The sequence below is a fragment of the Halichoeres trimaculatus genome, unplaced genomic scaffold (genome assembly GCF_033239565.1).
Source record: "Halichoeres trimaculatus isolate MK-OKI-2021-1 unplaced genomic scaffold, fHalTri1.1 fHalTri1_scaffold_15, whole genome shotgun sequence".
NCBI lineage: Eukaryota > Metazoa > Chordata > Actinopteri > Labriformes > Labridae > Halichoeres > Halichoeres trimaculatus.
The window spans coordinates 9,689,735-9,703,978 of NW_027437193.1; the positions used below are offsets into that span (position 1 = coordinate 9,689,735).

At 41.2% G+C, this 14,244-nt stretch overlaps 1 protein-coding gene across 3 annotated transcripts in view; it reads left to right on the forward strand.

Moving 5' to 3' along the window:
- kirrel1b (kirre like nephrin family adhesion molecule 1b) overlaps positions 1-14,244 on the forward strand; it is a 128,262-nt gene that overhangs the window by 71,884 nt on the left and 42,134 nt on the right. For all 3 annotated transcript variants that reach the window (XM_074688305.1, XM_074688306.1, XM_074688307.1), the window contains 2 exons: positions 8,323-8,472; positions 13,065-13,214. In XM_074688305.1, the coding sequence (XP_074544406.1) occupies positions 8,323-8,472; positions 13,065-13,214 (300 nt within the window). The remainder of the gene's footprint in view (positions 1-8,322; positions 8,473-13,064; positions 13,215-14,244) is intronic.

The following is a 14,244-nucleotide window of genomic DNA, read 5'->3' on the forward strand; positions in this document are numbered from 1 at the left end:
TTTTCCTCTGACCTCTGGCATCGACAAAACATTTTTTCCCCAGAAATCTGCTGCTTACCTGATATTTTCTTTTTGAGACTATCCTCTGCAAACTTCAAAGATGGTTGTGGGTCAAAATCCCAGTAGACCAACAACCAGTTGCCACGGTTACATGAGGAGTTTTTCGTCTTTAAGAATGGAATCTTTCTGAGTGACTTTTCCAAAAACAATAGTATACATGAAAAGGAATATTCCAATCTGTGGTCTACATGCGCCACTGTAATTAAACAGAATAGTCAAAGGGGCATGCGCAGAAAAATATAAACATCACAAGATTTATCAAAGATGGAGGACGACATTATTTTTTTGCGAGTGTTTCATCCGTCTTGTCTTGAAATTATGTTTATTTCTTTCAAAGTTTGGATCAAAAACAAACTTTTCACAGCAGTCCAGTGCTGATGCTTGAGGAACGTCTCTAGTTGCATCTTACGTCATATCTGAGCATGCGCTGAAAGAACATACCCCGACAACTTTCCATTTGAGTGGACACATGATACCTCAACCGGTTTGGGGAAAGGAATATTCCACCCCTGTGAAACCGATTAAATGTCCAATTTGGTTTGGCACTTTTCTTGAATGAGGAATGAGGTGTATACAAAGGTTAAATTCTTTCCATTTGAGCAAATAAACCGAATGCAAGCGGAATATTTGGGTCCATGTATATAGGGATGGGCACCGGACTAGGTACTTTTATAGGTGCCGACTGAATTCTGTCAAAAGTACCGGGTACCGATTCACGTATAATCAAAAGGTACCATGTTTAGGTACCTAAACACATCCTTGTGGCTGTGAGAGAGTGGAAGAGTAGGTAGTTTTCTATGCTGGACATGAACACAGCATTGCAAGATTGCATATTGATGAATAAATATGTTAAGTTGAAAAAAATGTATATTTTATGACTGAACAAATTGTTATTGTTTTACCACATAAACACAAAAAAGTACCGAAAATTGGTACTGTTGAGTACCAGTACCGATTGCCAGGTACCGGGCATTGGTACCGTACTGTTTCAAGTGTGAAAGGTACCCATCCCTACATGTATACGTGGCTACTGCTGTGTTCAAAGTCCTGTAAATCCCCTTTCTCCCCCATCGTGATGTACGGTCCGAACTACAGCAGCTCATCTCCACCATGTCTGCATACCTTAATGCATTGAGTTGCTGCGAGGTGATTGGCTGATTAGATATTTGTGTTTACAAGCAGCTGAACAGGTGTCCCTAATAACAGTGTATGACAGATTTCCCAACGTCCTCCCTCCTTTTTGTCATTTTGATCAATTTGGATTTCAGATGTGTTCCTTCACTGTCAATCAGAGTCATGCTCACTGTTAGCTTTGCTAGCCAGCTGTGGTTTTCACCCAGCACTACAGCTCAACTAATCCAAGAGAGACAGGGTTTTCCACTGAATCTTAAAATCTTACGGCTCAGCTCATGTATAATAGAATATGTAGAGACTTTCATAAGCCTTGTGTACTTTTCTCTTAAACACCGAGTGTTTGAATTGATAAAAGGCTGGTGAGATAAAACTAAGATGTTTAATAAAGCTCAGTCTGATGGAAAAAAAAAAGAGGACAAAGAGAATAAAAGATATTAAAGACATTAAACATAATCTGTTTGGACTCCGAGGCTGTTATTCTGGAGCTCTGTCTATCGTTCCACTGGGTCATTATGCAATAAGAAGAAGAGGGAGAGGAAGACAAGATATACCTTACATCATCCCTCAGGGTAATGATGCAGGGTGGGAAGAATGAACAGAAGGAAGGAGAGGAGGAGGAGGAGGATGGGAAGACAAAGAGAGATGCAACTGCAGAGAGAAAAAGGTGGGAGAGAGTGTAGGAAGAGGAAAGAGGGATGGATCAGCAGAAAGAGATGAAGAGATGGTGAAAAATGCTACGTGGAAAGGAAAATAGTAAAAGTTTGGCGAGAAGAGCAAAGGAGAAGAAGATAAGAGTGAACCTGGTAACCTTGAGAGTGAGACAGGTGATAGAGAGGGAAGTGAAGGAAGCAGGAGGGAAAAGGTGAGCTCATGGGAGAGGAGACAGACGGGGAATCTGAAAGTGTGTGGAGGAGGAGTGTGTGGAGGAAGTGTGTGTGTGTTGGAGGGGGGAGGAGGGAAGGGGGGGTATCCCGTAGGGTTAATTACATCTCTGTTCTCTGTCAGTGCGGCTCGCTCCTCTGCGGTCTGAGTCCCTGCTGCAGGCTGACAGGCAACACACACACACACACTTACTAATATGCACTAATACAAACGCACATTCCCATAAACACAGATAGATACACACAAACATCCGCACACTCATACATCATGACACACAAACAGAAATGATCTCTTGTCTGCTCCTTTTTGTCTTTCTGTCTGTGTCTCTCTGCTTTCTTTCTATCTCTATCTCCATCACACACACACACACACACACACACACACACACACACACACACACACACACACACACACACACACACACACTTATACACAGAGTAACTCATCAGCCTGTCCCAGGAGAATATGCGTTGTTCTGTACAGAGTTATACACGAAGACGAGGGCCCCCGCTCGTAATAGCTGTTAATTTTGCATAAATCATGCATAACATGACCCACATGTAAATCACTCATGTCAGCAGGAGATCACATCCCAGCAGCTCCTTCTTCCTCCTCCTCCTCTTCATCTCCTCAGCAGCTGCAGCTCCCATTTTTCACTCTTTAGCTCCTTTGTTTGTTTCTGACTCCTGAAGATGAAAGAGGAAGATGCAGAAAGTTGCAGACTTTCAAAATAATGATCGCTCTCTGAGTCAGGTTTTGAGAAGTGTCAGATGTGTATCCTGGCGGCTTCATCAGAACAGGATCAGTGGATGAAAACACTTATGGCATTCTTGGTAGTCATTAGCTGAAAGTGTGTCTACCTGCTTTGTGTTCTCCGCTTTGAGACTTTCTGAGAAGATAAATTGTTCCTCTTTGGTACAGCTTACCCTACCACTGCATGTCAGGGCATGTTTGAAGAAGAGTTTTTAACCTTGGTTAAAATTCAAGTTAGTGCTTGAAAAACTTTTATTTCAGGAATTTCTATAAGCTCAAGGATTTCTTTTGTGTATTTGTAATAATTCAGCTTTTATGTCATCTTTTTTCTCCTTCTTAAGAAGTAATATATTATGCACAGTACAGAGCATGTAACAACTGTTTTCATCAGCCTGTTCAGTTGACCTTCATGTCTTCCACATCTTACAAAGAAGGTAAACAGACTTTCAAGATGATTAAAATAGAAGTTGTATAAGATCCTGCTATAGGTGTTGTAGCCATCCCTGCAGCAGAGCTTCAACAAGGTGATGGAAACAGTGCGCAAAGATTTAGGTCCATATTAACATGATAGCATCACACAGTTGCTACAGTTTAGCGGCTGAACATCCATGATGAGAATCTCCCGTTCCACCACATCCCAAAGGTGCTTTGTTGGATTGAGATCTGGTGACTATGGAGGCCACTGAAGTACAACTCGGTATCATGTTTGAGATGATTTACGTTTTGTGATATGGGGTATTATCCTGCTGGGGCTATCAATCAGAAGATGGGTACCCTGTGCTCATAAAGGGGTGGACATGATCAGCAACGATACTCAGCTCAGGTAGGCTGTGAACTTTAAACCACGTATGGTATTAGGGCTGGGACGATATGCTTTACTCCTGATTTGATTTTTACGACTTTAAATTGCAAATCATTCTTTGGGAGTCTTAGTTTACTTTTTAACACCAGACAATGGGTAAAAGTTGAATGATGAAGATGAGTGTGTCTACAGACTATCAGGAGCCAGAGTTTCCCAAAAAATGTACGTCATATGAGTCCATTTTTAGGATTGATTCAGGGGATCTGACATCCCAACATTTTTCCAATACAGCTAAAAAACCAAAGACTGAAGTGAGAGACTAAAATTTGAAAGAAAAAAAAAGATTTTCAAACAAAAAAATTATATTTTAAAATTGTTAAAAGAATAAACAAGAGTGTCATTAGATTAGGAACACTCACCAGATTTCATGGACTGATGCCTTCAGAGAGAATCTATTATATTTGAAAAAGGAAAAAAAGGGGCCTAGGAGGAGTTTGAAAGTGATCTTGAAAAAGTCCCCTTTCTAGATATAGGCCTGTTGGTAATCCACAGTTTAAAATGAGATTATCAGTGCCAGTATCGCTGGATACAGGTTATTTTAAATTGCTACTTCTTAGTTTCCACGACAGGCAGACCAGGACCGGATTGATTCACCGCACATCCAGGTCTCTATGACAACACCACGCCAGCCAACAAAGTTTTGTCGAGAGAAGAGATAAAACACAGAGATCTGTGTTTTCCTCTGCTAAAAATGATTACTGTGACTAATTTTGTAGTGATGATGGACAGGAGCCTAACTGTCAGACAGAAAAAGGACAGAAAAGCAGAAGAAAGCTAAACAGGAGGGTGATACGGTCCGAGCTAAAGGCTAGTTAGCCTTTAGCTTGGGCTTTATCACTCTATAACACAGGGGCTATGCTGTTGGTTATAATGTTCATTCCAATCCACAGTCAGCAGTTATTCTGCAGTGGTCTGTTCAAATTTGAGAGTCTATCAATAAAATGAAGAGTGAGGTTACGTTAGCTCTGATTGGTAGCTAACCAGGATTTACTAATGTTACACATTACAGACATGTCTTTGAGCAGCAGGCTGCCAGCTGTGGTAAATATAGACAGCTACTAAACTACATACAAACTGACAGTGTTTACTCGTTGTCAGCCTACATCGGAGCACCGGGCTGCCGATGGCAGGCAGCTACAACGTTTGCTTGATGGCACGTTTCAAACTGTAACACTACGTAACTGTACTGATAAATACCTTACCTCGGCGCGTTGTATCCAGTAAAAAGATGTCTTGAACCAAGAAAATTTGTTTAGGTCCAGTCTCAATTTAATTCCAAAACAAACACACCTCACTAAAAGTAATTTACGACAGCATGCGGGGACTCCGGCCTCACGGTGGCGAGGGAGTGCAATTAAAAACAGATCCTCCTCATAGCGTCTTTAAACATTTTACATGTATTGGAGGTGATATTTTAAAAGCCACATCATCCGTTTCATCCTCGGCCACAGGAAAAAAACAACCAGCTGCAGTGGTAAAGAGTTTTAAGGAGGATCTTACTTTAAACTTCAAAAGAGACTGCATCTCTAACAGCTCACAGTCACAGCAGTCGTCTTCTGGATTCAGTGTTCAAAAAGAAAGTTGACGAAACATCAAAGTGCTCCCTGTGAAGTCTGAAGATTCCTGTCTACATTAAAACCAGCCTTCTGCACAAATAACATGACAGGTCGTGTAATCCTCCTGACAAATCAGTGAATCTCCCTGTTGTTTGCACCTTTGTGCTGGAATCCTGCTGAGACGTGTCCCCCAGAGCCACGGCCTGCTTTATTAAGCAGTTTTGCCTTAATTAGCTAATAGGATTGTTTTAACCATGATCCAAGAACAGAATAGCCCACGGGAAGACAAACACTGACTCTGTGGATGTGTGTGTGTGCATGTATCCTCGCCTGTGTGACTCAATGCATGCATGTGAATGAGTGAAGTGTGCACATGTGCATCACTTGAGCGTTGTGTGTGTGCAGCGGTTTAGTACAGTTGTGTGTGCCCGTGTACGCTGGTGTGCATGTGTCATCTAAGGCGCCAGCTTCTTCTTCTTCCCTTCCTTAATTAACGCGCCTTCTTGCAAGACTTTCTCTGGAATATGAAACAATTTTACCTGATGATGCAAACGACTGAAAACAGCAGCGGGTTACTGCCTCGCCTCCTCACCTGACACTTTCTCTTTATGCGAGAGCACTAATGTATGCCGGCGCTACACTTGTAGTTTTTATATCCGTGTATTTTAGTGGCTCTGCAATCGCCAAAAGGCTTATTTTGCTGGAGGAAATGTGAGTGTGTAAGCAAAATCCTTTGTACTGTGTGATGAAAAAGAGCAGGCTGTATCACAGCTTGGCAAGGATAGTCGTGCTACACAGTCACACATACACACACAACCATGCGGACACACGCACTTTAACTCACAAATGCCCACGCAGAGACACACATAAGCCCCAGTGAAGTCCAGGGAAAAACTTGAAAAGGGGGCAAGAAAGAGACGAAACAGCGTTAGAAGGCACAGAGGAATGACGAATATGCTAATCCAGGCAACTGAGCTCTAGGTCCAGTTAACAACTAAAATCACTGCAACAACTTTATACGGAAATACATGCAGAAAAATGCAGCGTTGTGCAATATATCTGCAAGATTTCACCCTACATCTTTGAGGGGTACTACTGCAATAACTCTATTTTAACAAAGTTGAGCCTTAAAAAAAAATCTGGATTCCAGGCTTCTTTTTTCTGCCCTTAAGTTAAAATCAAAATAATTTTTTTGTCATTTTTTGATGATAATATCTTTGTTGACGTTTCCACACGTCTGTGATATCTGACAGGATTATCTACCTAACCTTACCTTCTTGTATTTCAGATAAGATGGGCTTCTAATATCCCTTAAAGATCTGTTGGACATGCAAAATCTTTCCAGATCTTTCCCTGCAGATCAGTGAAAATGATAAAATCTCGTATTTGTATTTGACAAAGTTACCTTAAAATCTGAAGATGCCATTTTGCCAGATCTGCGATCAAGACGACTGAACTAGGCACTACTCTGGTGCTTAAATGGATAAGTTGCAGATGCTGACAGTATCATTTTAACGATCTTTGATGGATCAGATGTCCCTGTAGTCTATTTGTAGTGGCTAAAGTTTTCTGATGTTTACTTAGTTCTCATGTTCCTAAAACCGCTTTGGATGGAAAAACGAGACGACGTGTGTTTATGGTTTGACAATGGTAGAAACGTTGTGTCGCCCCCGTCCTTCAACAAATAGAAAAACGAAACTGAAAGCATTACAGCGTCGCTCATTCAATCAAATAAATTACGTCATCACTCACAACTGGTGCATGTCAACTAAGACACCAGATTAAAGTTAACTTGTATCTTATACTTAGTTCTTATATTTTCTTTTAGCACCAATTTAGCTTAAAGAAACATGAATTAAATGCAAGCAACTACAACGCAACTACCACACACCACCTGGCAGACTTGTACTGTAGATGTAAGGGATATGAGACAAATCCAAAACTTTCATACCATTTAGCAATTTCACAGGTGAATTGTTTTACTCCAAAGTGGGGCCAAACAAAGGAAGTGGAAATTCTCGTTAATCAAAAAGGTTGACCCATGCCCCATCTGTTTTAACCCTTTAAATCCTAAGGCCCCGTAATTGGAGGACTTTGAAGTTGCTCAGATTAAACAGGAGAAACTTAGCTTCAAATGCCGTTAAGTCATCCTTTAACCAAACTCTCTGATCGTTTGAGTAATGCTGGCGTTATTACTCTGAGTCAACTCTGCACAAATTTCACAGGCGTCCTCTTTACTTTGACACCAGAATGATTCAAACATACCAGATGCAGAGATATACTCTTTTTGATTTAATAGGCCAGGGCTTAAAAGGTAAATGGATGAGGCCTTTTTTAACCTATACTGTAGTTAGTCAACAGGGGGAGCTTCAAATGTCTTGGTTTAAAAGTCTTTAAAAACTTGTGCAATTGTTTTTTTTGTTGTTGTTGCAGAGTGGGAAGTAGTTGGTTGACTGCTAACAGTTGACATTTTTTAACATTTTTGAAGTATTGTTTTGTTTTTCTTTTATTTTCTCAATGAAATGTGCTCTAGGTTCTTTAGTGTTGTATTTTAAGATGGGTCGATGTGTTGACACAATTTGCAAACAGAGGCACTTAAGTGGGCCTAAATCAAGGCAATAGCATTAGAGTGCCCCAGCCTGAGGTCAACATCATGATGCTTAAAATGAACTGGATGATCCTGGAATCTGATCCCCTTAGGTCCAGAGTTTGAGAATAAAATCTGTGAATTATCCTCCAACCCTTCATTCATTCACTGTGTTTGTGCATCAAAGCAGGAAACTCAGCTCAAAAGCTCACTGTCTCATAAGAGAAATTCTACTCACACACAGGGTCCATATTAAAACACACTCACAATAAAAACACATAATAAAAAGGGGCTGTAAAAACACCATATACACAATAAAGACACAACAAATCATCCAAACAGCCTCCATATGGACAAACACCAGTCAATAAGACCAGGGAGGGACTGTGTGGCTCAATACAGTGCAATAAAAGATGGCGGCTCACGGCCAGGTCACAATGAAGGGAACTTAAAATTGATTTCCCTCTCTTGATGTCCCTCTGTTGCAGTGTGGTGCATTCGCTTCTCTCAGGAGCCCGCAGACCAGTCAGTGGTGCTGGGAGAACGGGTAGTGCTGTCCTGCGTCATCTTCAACTACAGCGGTATCGTACAGTGGACCAAGGACGGCCTGGCCCTCGGCATTGGAGAGGGTCTCCGAGGTAAGAAGAAGCGAAAAGATCCTGAAGTGACAAAAAAAAAAACCTTACAGCTTCCCCAAGCTGCAGGGATCAAAGTGAAGGGAAGAAGGGGAATAACTCAGCTACGGTTTCGGTTCAGTTTTGACTTTAAGAACCCTGACAAAAGCTATTATGCCTGAAAGTGTAGGGGTTCTTAACATTAAGGGAATGAACAGTGTGCAGAGAGGGAGAGATTTAAGAGCCAAGAGGCGTGTGAGTGACAATCTGGGCAAAAATGAGTCCTGTATATCATGCTGAATTAGAGAAAATCCCTCACACTGCTGACAAAAGCAGACGCACATTCGCATAAGCCGACACGCACATCCAGAGTGACTTACTGTGAGTGCAACAGAGGAGTAGAATACACTTCATTTCAAATATAGGGAAGCATATAATGCAACCAAAAGAGAGGAGAGTAAAAGGGTCAGAGCCACAATAGACAGAGAAAAGGTATTTTTCTACATGCAGGAAATGGCCAGAGGAAATTTAAGAGCACCAAAATAAGAGTAGCAGATGATAATGTCTGTGAAATTGATGAAATGCAGCTACTGATGGCTCGTTCTCTGAGCCTGTTATGAATTCACAAAATGCTTCGGGAAGTGGAAATTATCTTTTGGACTTTTATTGTTTGAAAGATGGAAAAAAAAGACTCAGACTCATAACTCAGTGCTCAACTGAAACATGGTTATGGAATCGACTGAAATGAAGCTCTTTGGAGTTCCTCTTGACGGCCTAATGTTCATTGTCTTTTCTTTATTTCTCTGATTTTAGGCAGATGGTGTTAGGGTTATTTTGGTTTTGAACAATAAAGTTTAGGTGATCAACACTGAAAACTAACAGAAGCTAATTTAATGTGTAGTCTGTGAAACTCTTTGTAATTGAAGGGAAATCCTTTCATCTGTGGCATCTGATGCATTTGATCCCCATGGTACCTGAATATGAGTCTCATCCTCAAACAGTGAAGGGAACGACATCCCGTCTCATAGATTACATGTTGGTGAAGTTTGAGTTTCAGTCTCTCTTAAATGTCAAACCTAACGTCAAAACAGTCTTCAATTCATCCCCATCCTGCACCTGTGACTGTCAACACTGTGAGACAAACCTTTCATCACCTGCTTGAAACCCTACATGAAACTATCCGACGACTGAGAGTGAAAGAAAACAGTGATTCAATCTGGGAATGTCACAGACGTTTACTTTATTGAACAATCTAATAATGTAACATTATAAACAGTGAGTACGTTAGCTCTGTCACCGTGTGACCTTTCTTTCTAAAGGCAGGATCACATTTATTAATGTGCCGTGAATAAATGCACCAGGAGCCTTCATAGTATGGCACACAAACACCTCCCCCCGACACACACACACACACACAGTAGAAGCACATGCACACAGTCACACACTGACAGTGCGACATGTGATTTGAATCTTGTGTTTGACTCAATTCAATTCACAGGTTCAATAAAGGTCAACATCTCTTCCTCTTTCTTTCTTTCCCTTTTTTTAAATCTTTTTTCTTTACATCATTTTCTGTTTTCTTTGTTTCTTCTTTTCTTCCTTTTTCTCCCTGTTTTTCCCACTCTGCTTTTTCTTCATCTCCCTACTTATAATTCCCTCTGTCCCTCTTTCTATCTTTTTGTCTTTCTTTCTCCCCTCTCTGCTTCTCTTTTTCTTCCCCCACCTCTCTTTCATTTATTTTGTCTCTTTCCTCTCTTTTTTGGCTCATCCTCCCATCTTATACCCCTAATTTTCTGTCCGTCTGTCTCTTTCCCCTTTTTCTCTTTTATTTTTTTTCTCTTTTCTTTCTCTTTTTCTCTCATTCCCATTTCTGCCTCACTCTTTCTCTTTTATCTCCCTCTCCCTCTTTCCTTCTTCTTCTCATTGTGTCCCCCTTTCTCCTCTTTTGTTTATTTTGATCTGTTATTTTCTTTTTTTCTCTCTTCTTTACTCTTACTCTTTCCGTTTTCATTTTCAATCTTTTTTCTCTTTGTCTCTCATGCTTTCCTTTCTTCCTTCCTTTCCCTTCCTCCTCGTCTCCTTCCTTCCTTCTATCAGTTTCACCTCCTGTGATTCTGTCTTCTCCGTCTTCCAGTAACAGCTCCATTATCTCCTTTCATACATTTCCTAGCTCCTCTCCCCTTTTCTTTTCCCCTCTACCCTTTTTCACTCCCACCCTCTCCTCCTCTCTTTTTTATCTCCTCCCTCTCCTCCTCCTTCCCTCCTTCCCTCTTTCTCTCCCTAATGCTCTCTTTGTCCTTGTAGCCTTCTGCGAGCCCTGCTCTGCTGACAAACACACCAGTGTTTGATAAACACGTTGTCCTCTTTGTCTCTTTTTCTCTGCTTTTCATCCATCCATCATCACCTTCTGTCCATTATTTATCCTTAAGTCGTCTGTGCGTCACTCGTCCCTTCATCCCTGACAGACTGTCTCTCAATCTCCTGCTCCTCTGGTTTTATGGTGTGAACACAAAGTCATGTCTTAATGGAGGGGAGTGTGTGTGCACGTGTGTGTGTGTGCTGTTAATGTGTTGTGTCTCTGGCACGTAGTATTAATGTACTCTGATCTGATGAGGTGTTACTGGTGCATGAAGTCTGACATATTAGAGGTTGTTGTTGTGTGCGCTGTATGATTTTACACAGCTGTTGATGACAGTGTGGGAGTGCAGATTGAGCTGTGAATTCATACCTGCAGTTTGCACGCCCACACACATGCAGGAGATGTGCATTCATTTGCAGACAGAGCCAGCTTTTCTGACAGCAGATATGATTGTGTGTTAAGATTTTACACATCACATTTAAAAAAAAAAGACCCCAAATATACACGGCATCAATTATTTATGTTTTATGTTTGCAGGTCTCAGTGCAAACACCTAAGACACATTGCACACTTCCTGCAGGCATCAGTTTATTGTTCATCCTCCTCCACCTCCTCCTTCTTCTCCTTCTCCTTCTCCCCGGGGTGCTTTCACCTCTGTGGTTGCTATGCTGCGAGGTGCTGGAGTGGATGATGTAATCTCCACTAATACTTTTGCCCCCCCGCACCCTTCTTCCTCCTCTGCGCACCCCCCAACTCCCTGCCTCCCTCCCGGCTGCCTCCCTGCTGCCTCTGCCATCTGAATCCATGATGTCATGTTAGGATTGGGCACGGAGGATCAATGAGTGCCCCCTAGTGGGACGTCACGCTCAATTATGTCTTTGTCTGAGAGGCGAGGGTTCAAACAGGGAGAGGAGGGGGGTGTTGTAATTGGAGTGGTGCTGCCTGTAGTTCTGCAGAGTGTGTAGCATACATAAATTGATGTGGCATTATTGTTTATGTGCCAATGTTTGATCTCTGTGTGTTTGTGTTTGTGTGTGTGTGTGAGTGTGTGCAGAAGCCCTCCAGCTGTTTGTGTACTGTGTGCATGTTTGTTTATGAGCTGTGGTGTTGTTTGTGCAGGGAACATACTTTCATGCTCTTCAGAGTGGGTTATCCAAAAAGCTTCTCAAACAAAGCTGCTAATGCTAATGCTAGCTTCACATTATGATGAATAGCTCTGACTTTTTCACACACATGCACGTCCTGTTTGCTTCTCTCCGTCTTTGATTGATGGGTTTAATACATTAACAATTCAGCCTGATCTATTTCAGAGGAGTGATTACGTCTGCTTTATCTTGTGAGTGAGTCAGGTGTCAGCAGAAAACAAGAATACAGTCACCGACACTGAATCAGAAGCTGCGGTGTCAGCTGAGTCACCAAGTTGATTCTCTACTCACCAGAAAAGAATAAAGGCAGATTCTTCCTCATTGTTAATATTATTATTGATTACGACTGCTCCAAACTAGTCATCTGAACCCGACTGCCTGTGAGGCGTCACAGTGACGTGCAGTCCACTATACGACATCCTTTCCACTTGCGTCAGGGACTGGTGTGTGGAGATCTAGATGATACCTCTGTGTCCAACACAAACAAAACTTTGTTCATACATGGAAAAAACTTGATAAAGCACCTGCACGTTTTTGGGAATGGTTCATTTTGTGTGATCAGTCTGTGCACAACTGGATTAAAAAATTTAAAGTAATAATAAAAACTCATCAGATGATCAACGTGGGCGAATACATCACAACAAAAATAAAATTCTCTAGACCTCTCCTTCTTCTTTCTATTCATAATTCTGAACAAAAACTTTTTCTTTAAACCTGAAAGAATGTTCTTTTCATAGTTCCTCCCTGAAACTCCTCACTCCATGGTTTTTAATAAAGACCTGATCCTCAGATGAAGCTCTTTAGTGAAAGCAGAGCTATACCGATGACTCATCGCTGTAACAGCATCACGTAATGTGCCTCTTCCCCCATGCCAGCCATCATATTAAACAGCAGGTCATGTTTTCCAGGTGGTACACTATTTTTAAATTACATTCCACAAGTTCTTCCTCCAAGTGCGTCAGGCTTTTGTTCTGACCCGTAAATAAACACCCAGGACTTACAGTGGAGCTAAAACAGACTCTAACAAGCGTATGAATCACAAAGTGAGTCTTCTACTGAATCTGTCTACGTATATTTAAATGTGTGTGTGTGTGTATGTGTTCCCCCTGCAGCCTGGCCCAGGTACCGTGTGCTGCGAGCTCTGGATATCGGCCAGTACAACCTGGAGATCTCCCACTCTGAGCTGTCTGATGACTCTTTGTACGAGTGTCAGGCCACAGAGGCCGCGCTGCGCTCCAGGAGGGCCAAACTCAACGTGCTCAGTAAGTCAACAGGCTGCACGTACTGTGGCCACTTTCCTCATACGTCTTTGTCAATGTCTTTTATACTGTGTGTGTTTGAAAAACCAGAAGATGATTTGAGAAGAGGAGTGAGGCTGTGTGGTGGAGATAATCAGTTTGTTTGCACACTCTTTAACTGACATCTGATCTTGAATATTGACCTTTTTTACAATCTAGTTCACTTCCTCGGGTTTACCATCTCTATTGATAAGAATTGTCCCTTAACTTTTATAAAAGTAGTGCTGTCATGATGGCAGATTTTCCCATCAATGTTTTTGTTGTCAAAACATACTGTACATGATAATAGTATTATCATTTGTGGGGAAACTTAAAGGAAAAAAAACAACCATCAAATATGCAAAAGAAAAGTAAAGGGTAGAGAAGCGGTTCCCAAACTTTTCAAACTACGTACCCCCTTTTACCTCCAGACATAGCTGGAGCACCCCCAATGCCTGAAACTTAGTCTTTATAGCTACACATATGGTATCAAGTTTAATAAAGTAGGCTACTTTTTACACAGGACAAAGTGTACAATAATGGGCCTAATGATCTCTCACATTAGAAACAGTGGGGAGAATAACATTAAGTAACAATGTAATAATGACAATAATAATTTCAAAAATTTGAAAGTCAAGTATTGTCGCTGAGCAGTGAGTAGCAGTCATTACTATGTAAAAAATATTCAACATTTAAATATTTAAACAGTTCACCCCCATTCAAAAGTGTTTAAAGTATTTATTTAATTGTTTATGTATTTCTTTATTGATAAAATATCAAAAAATAATGGTACTTAGCTGTAATTACATCTACACCGCGCACCCCTTAGCGGCAGCTTGCGCACCACACTTTGGGAATCCCTGGGCTAGACTAATACGTTTTATCATAAACATCACCCATAAACACAATGTATATATTTACATGTTATCATCCATGTCCAACAATGTGCATTGTTTTTTATAATAACGTTACTTCAGCTCTGCAAATACAGAAACACAAGCACATCAGCTTAACG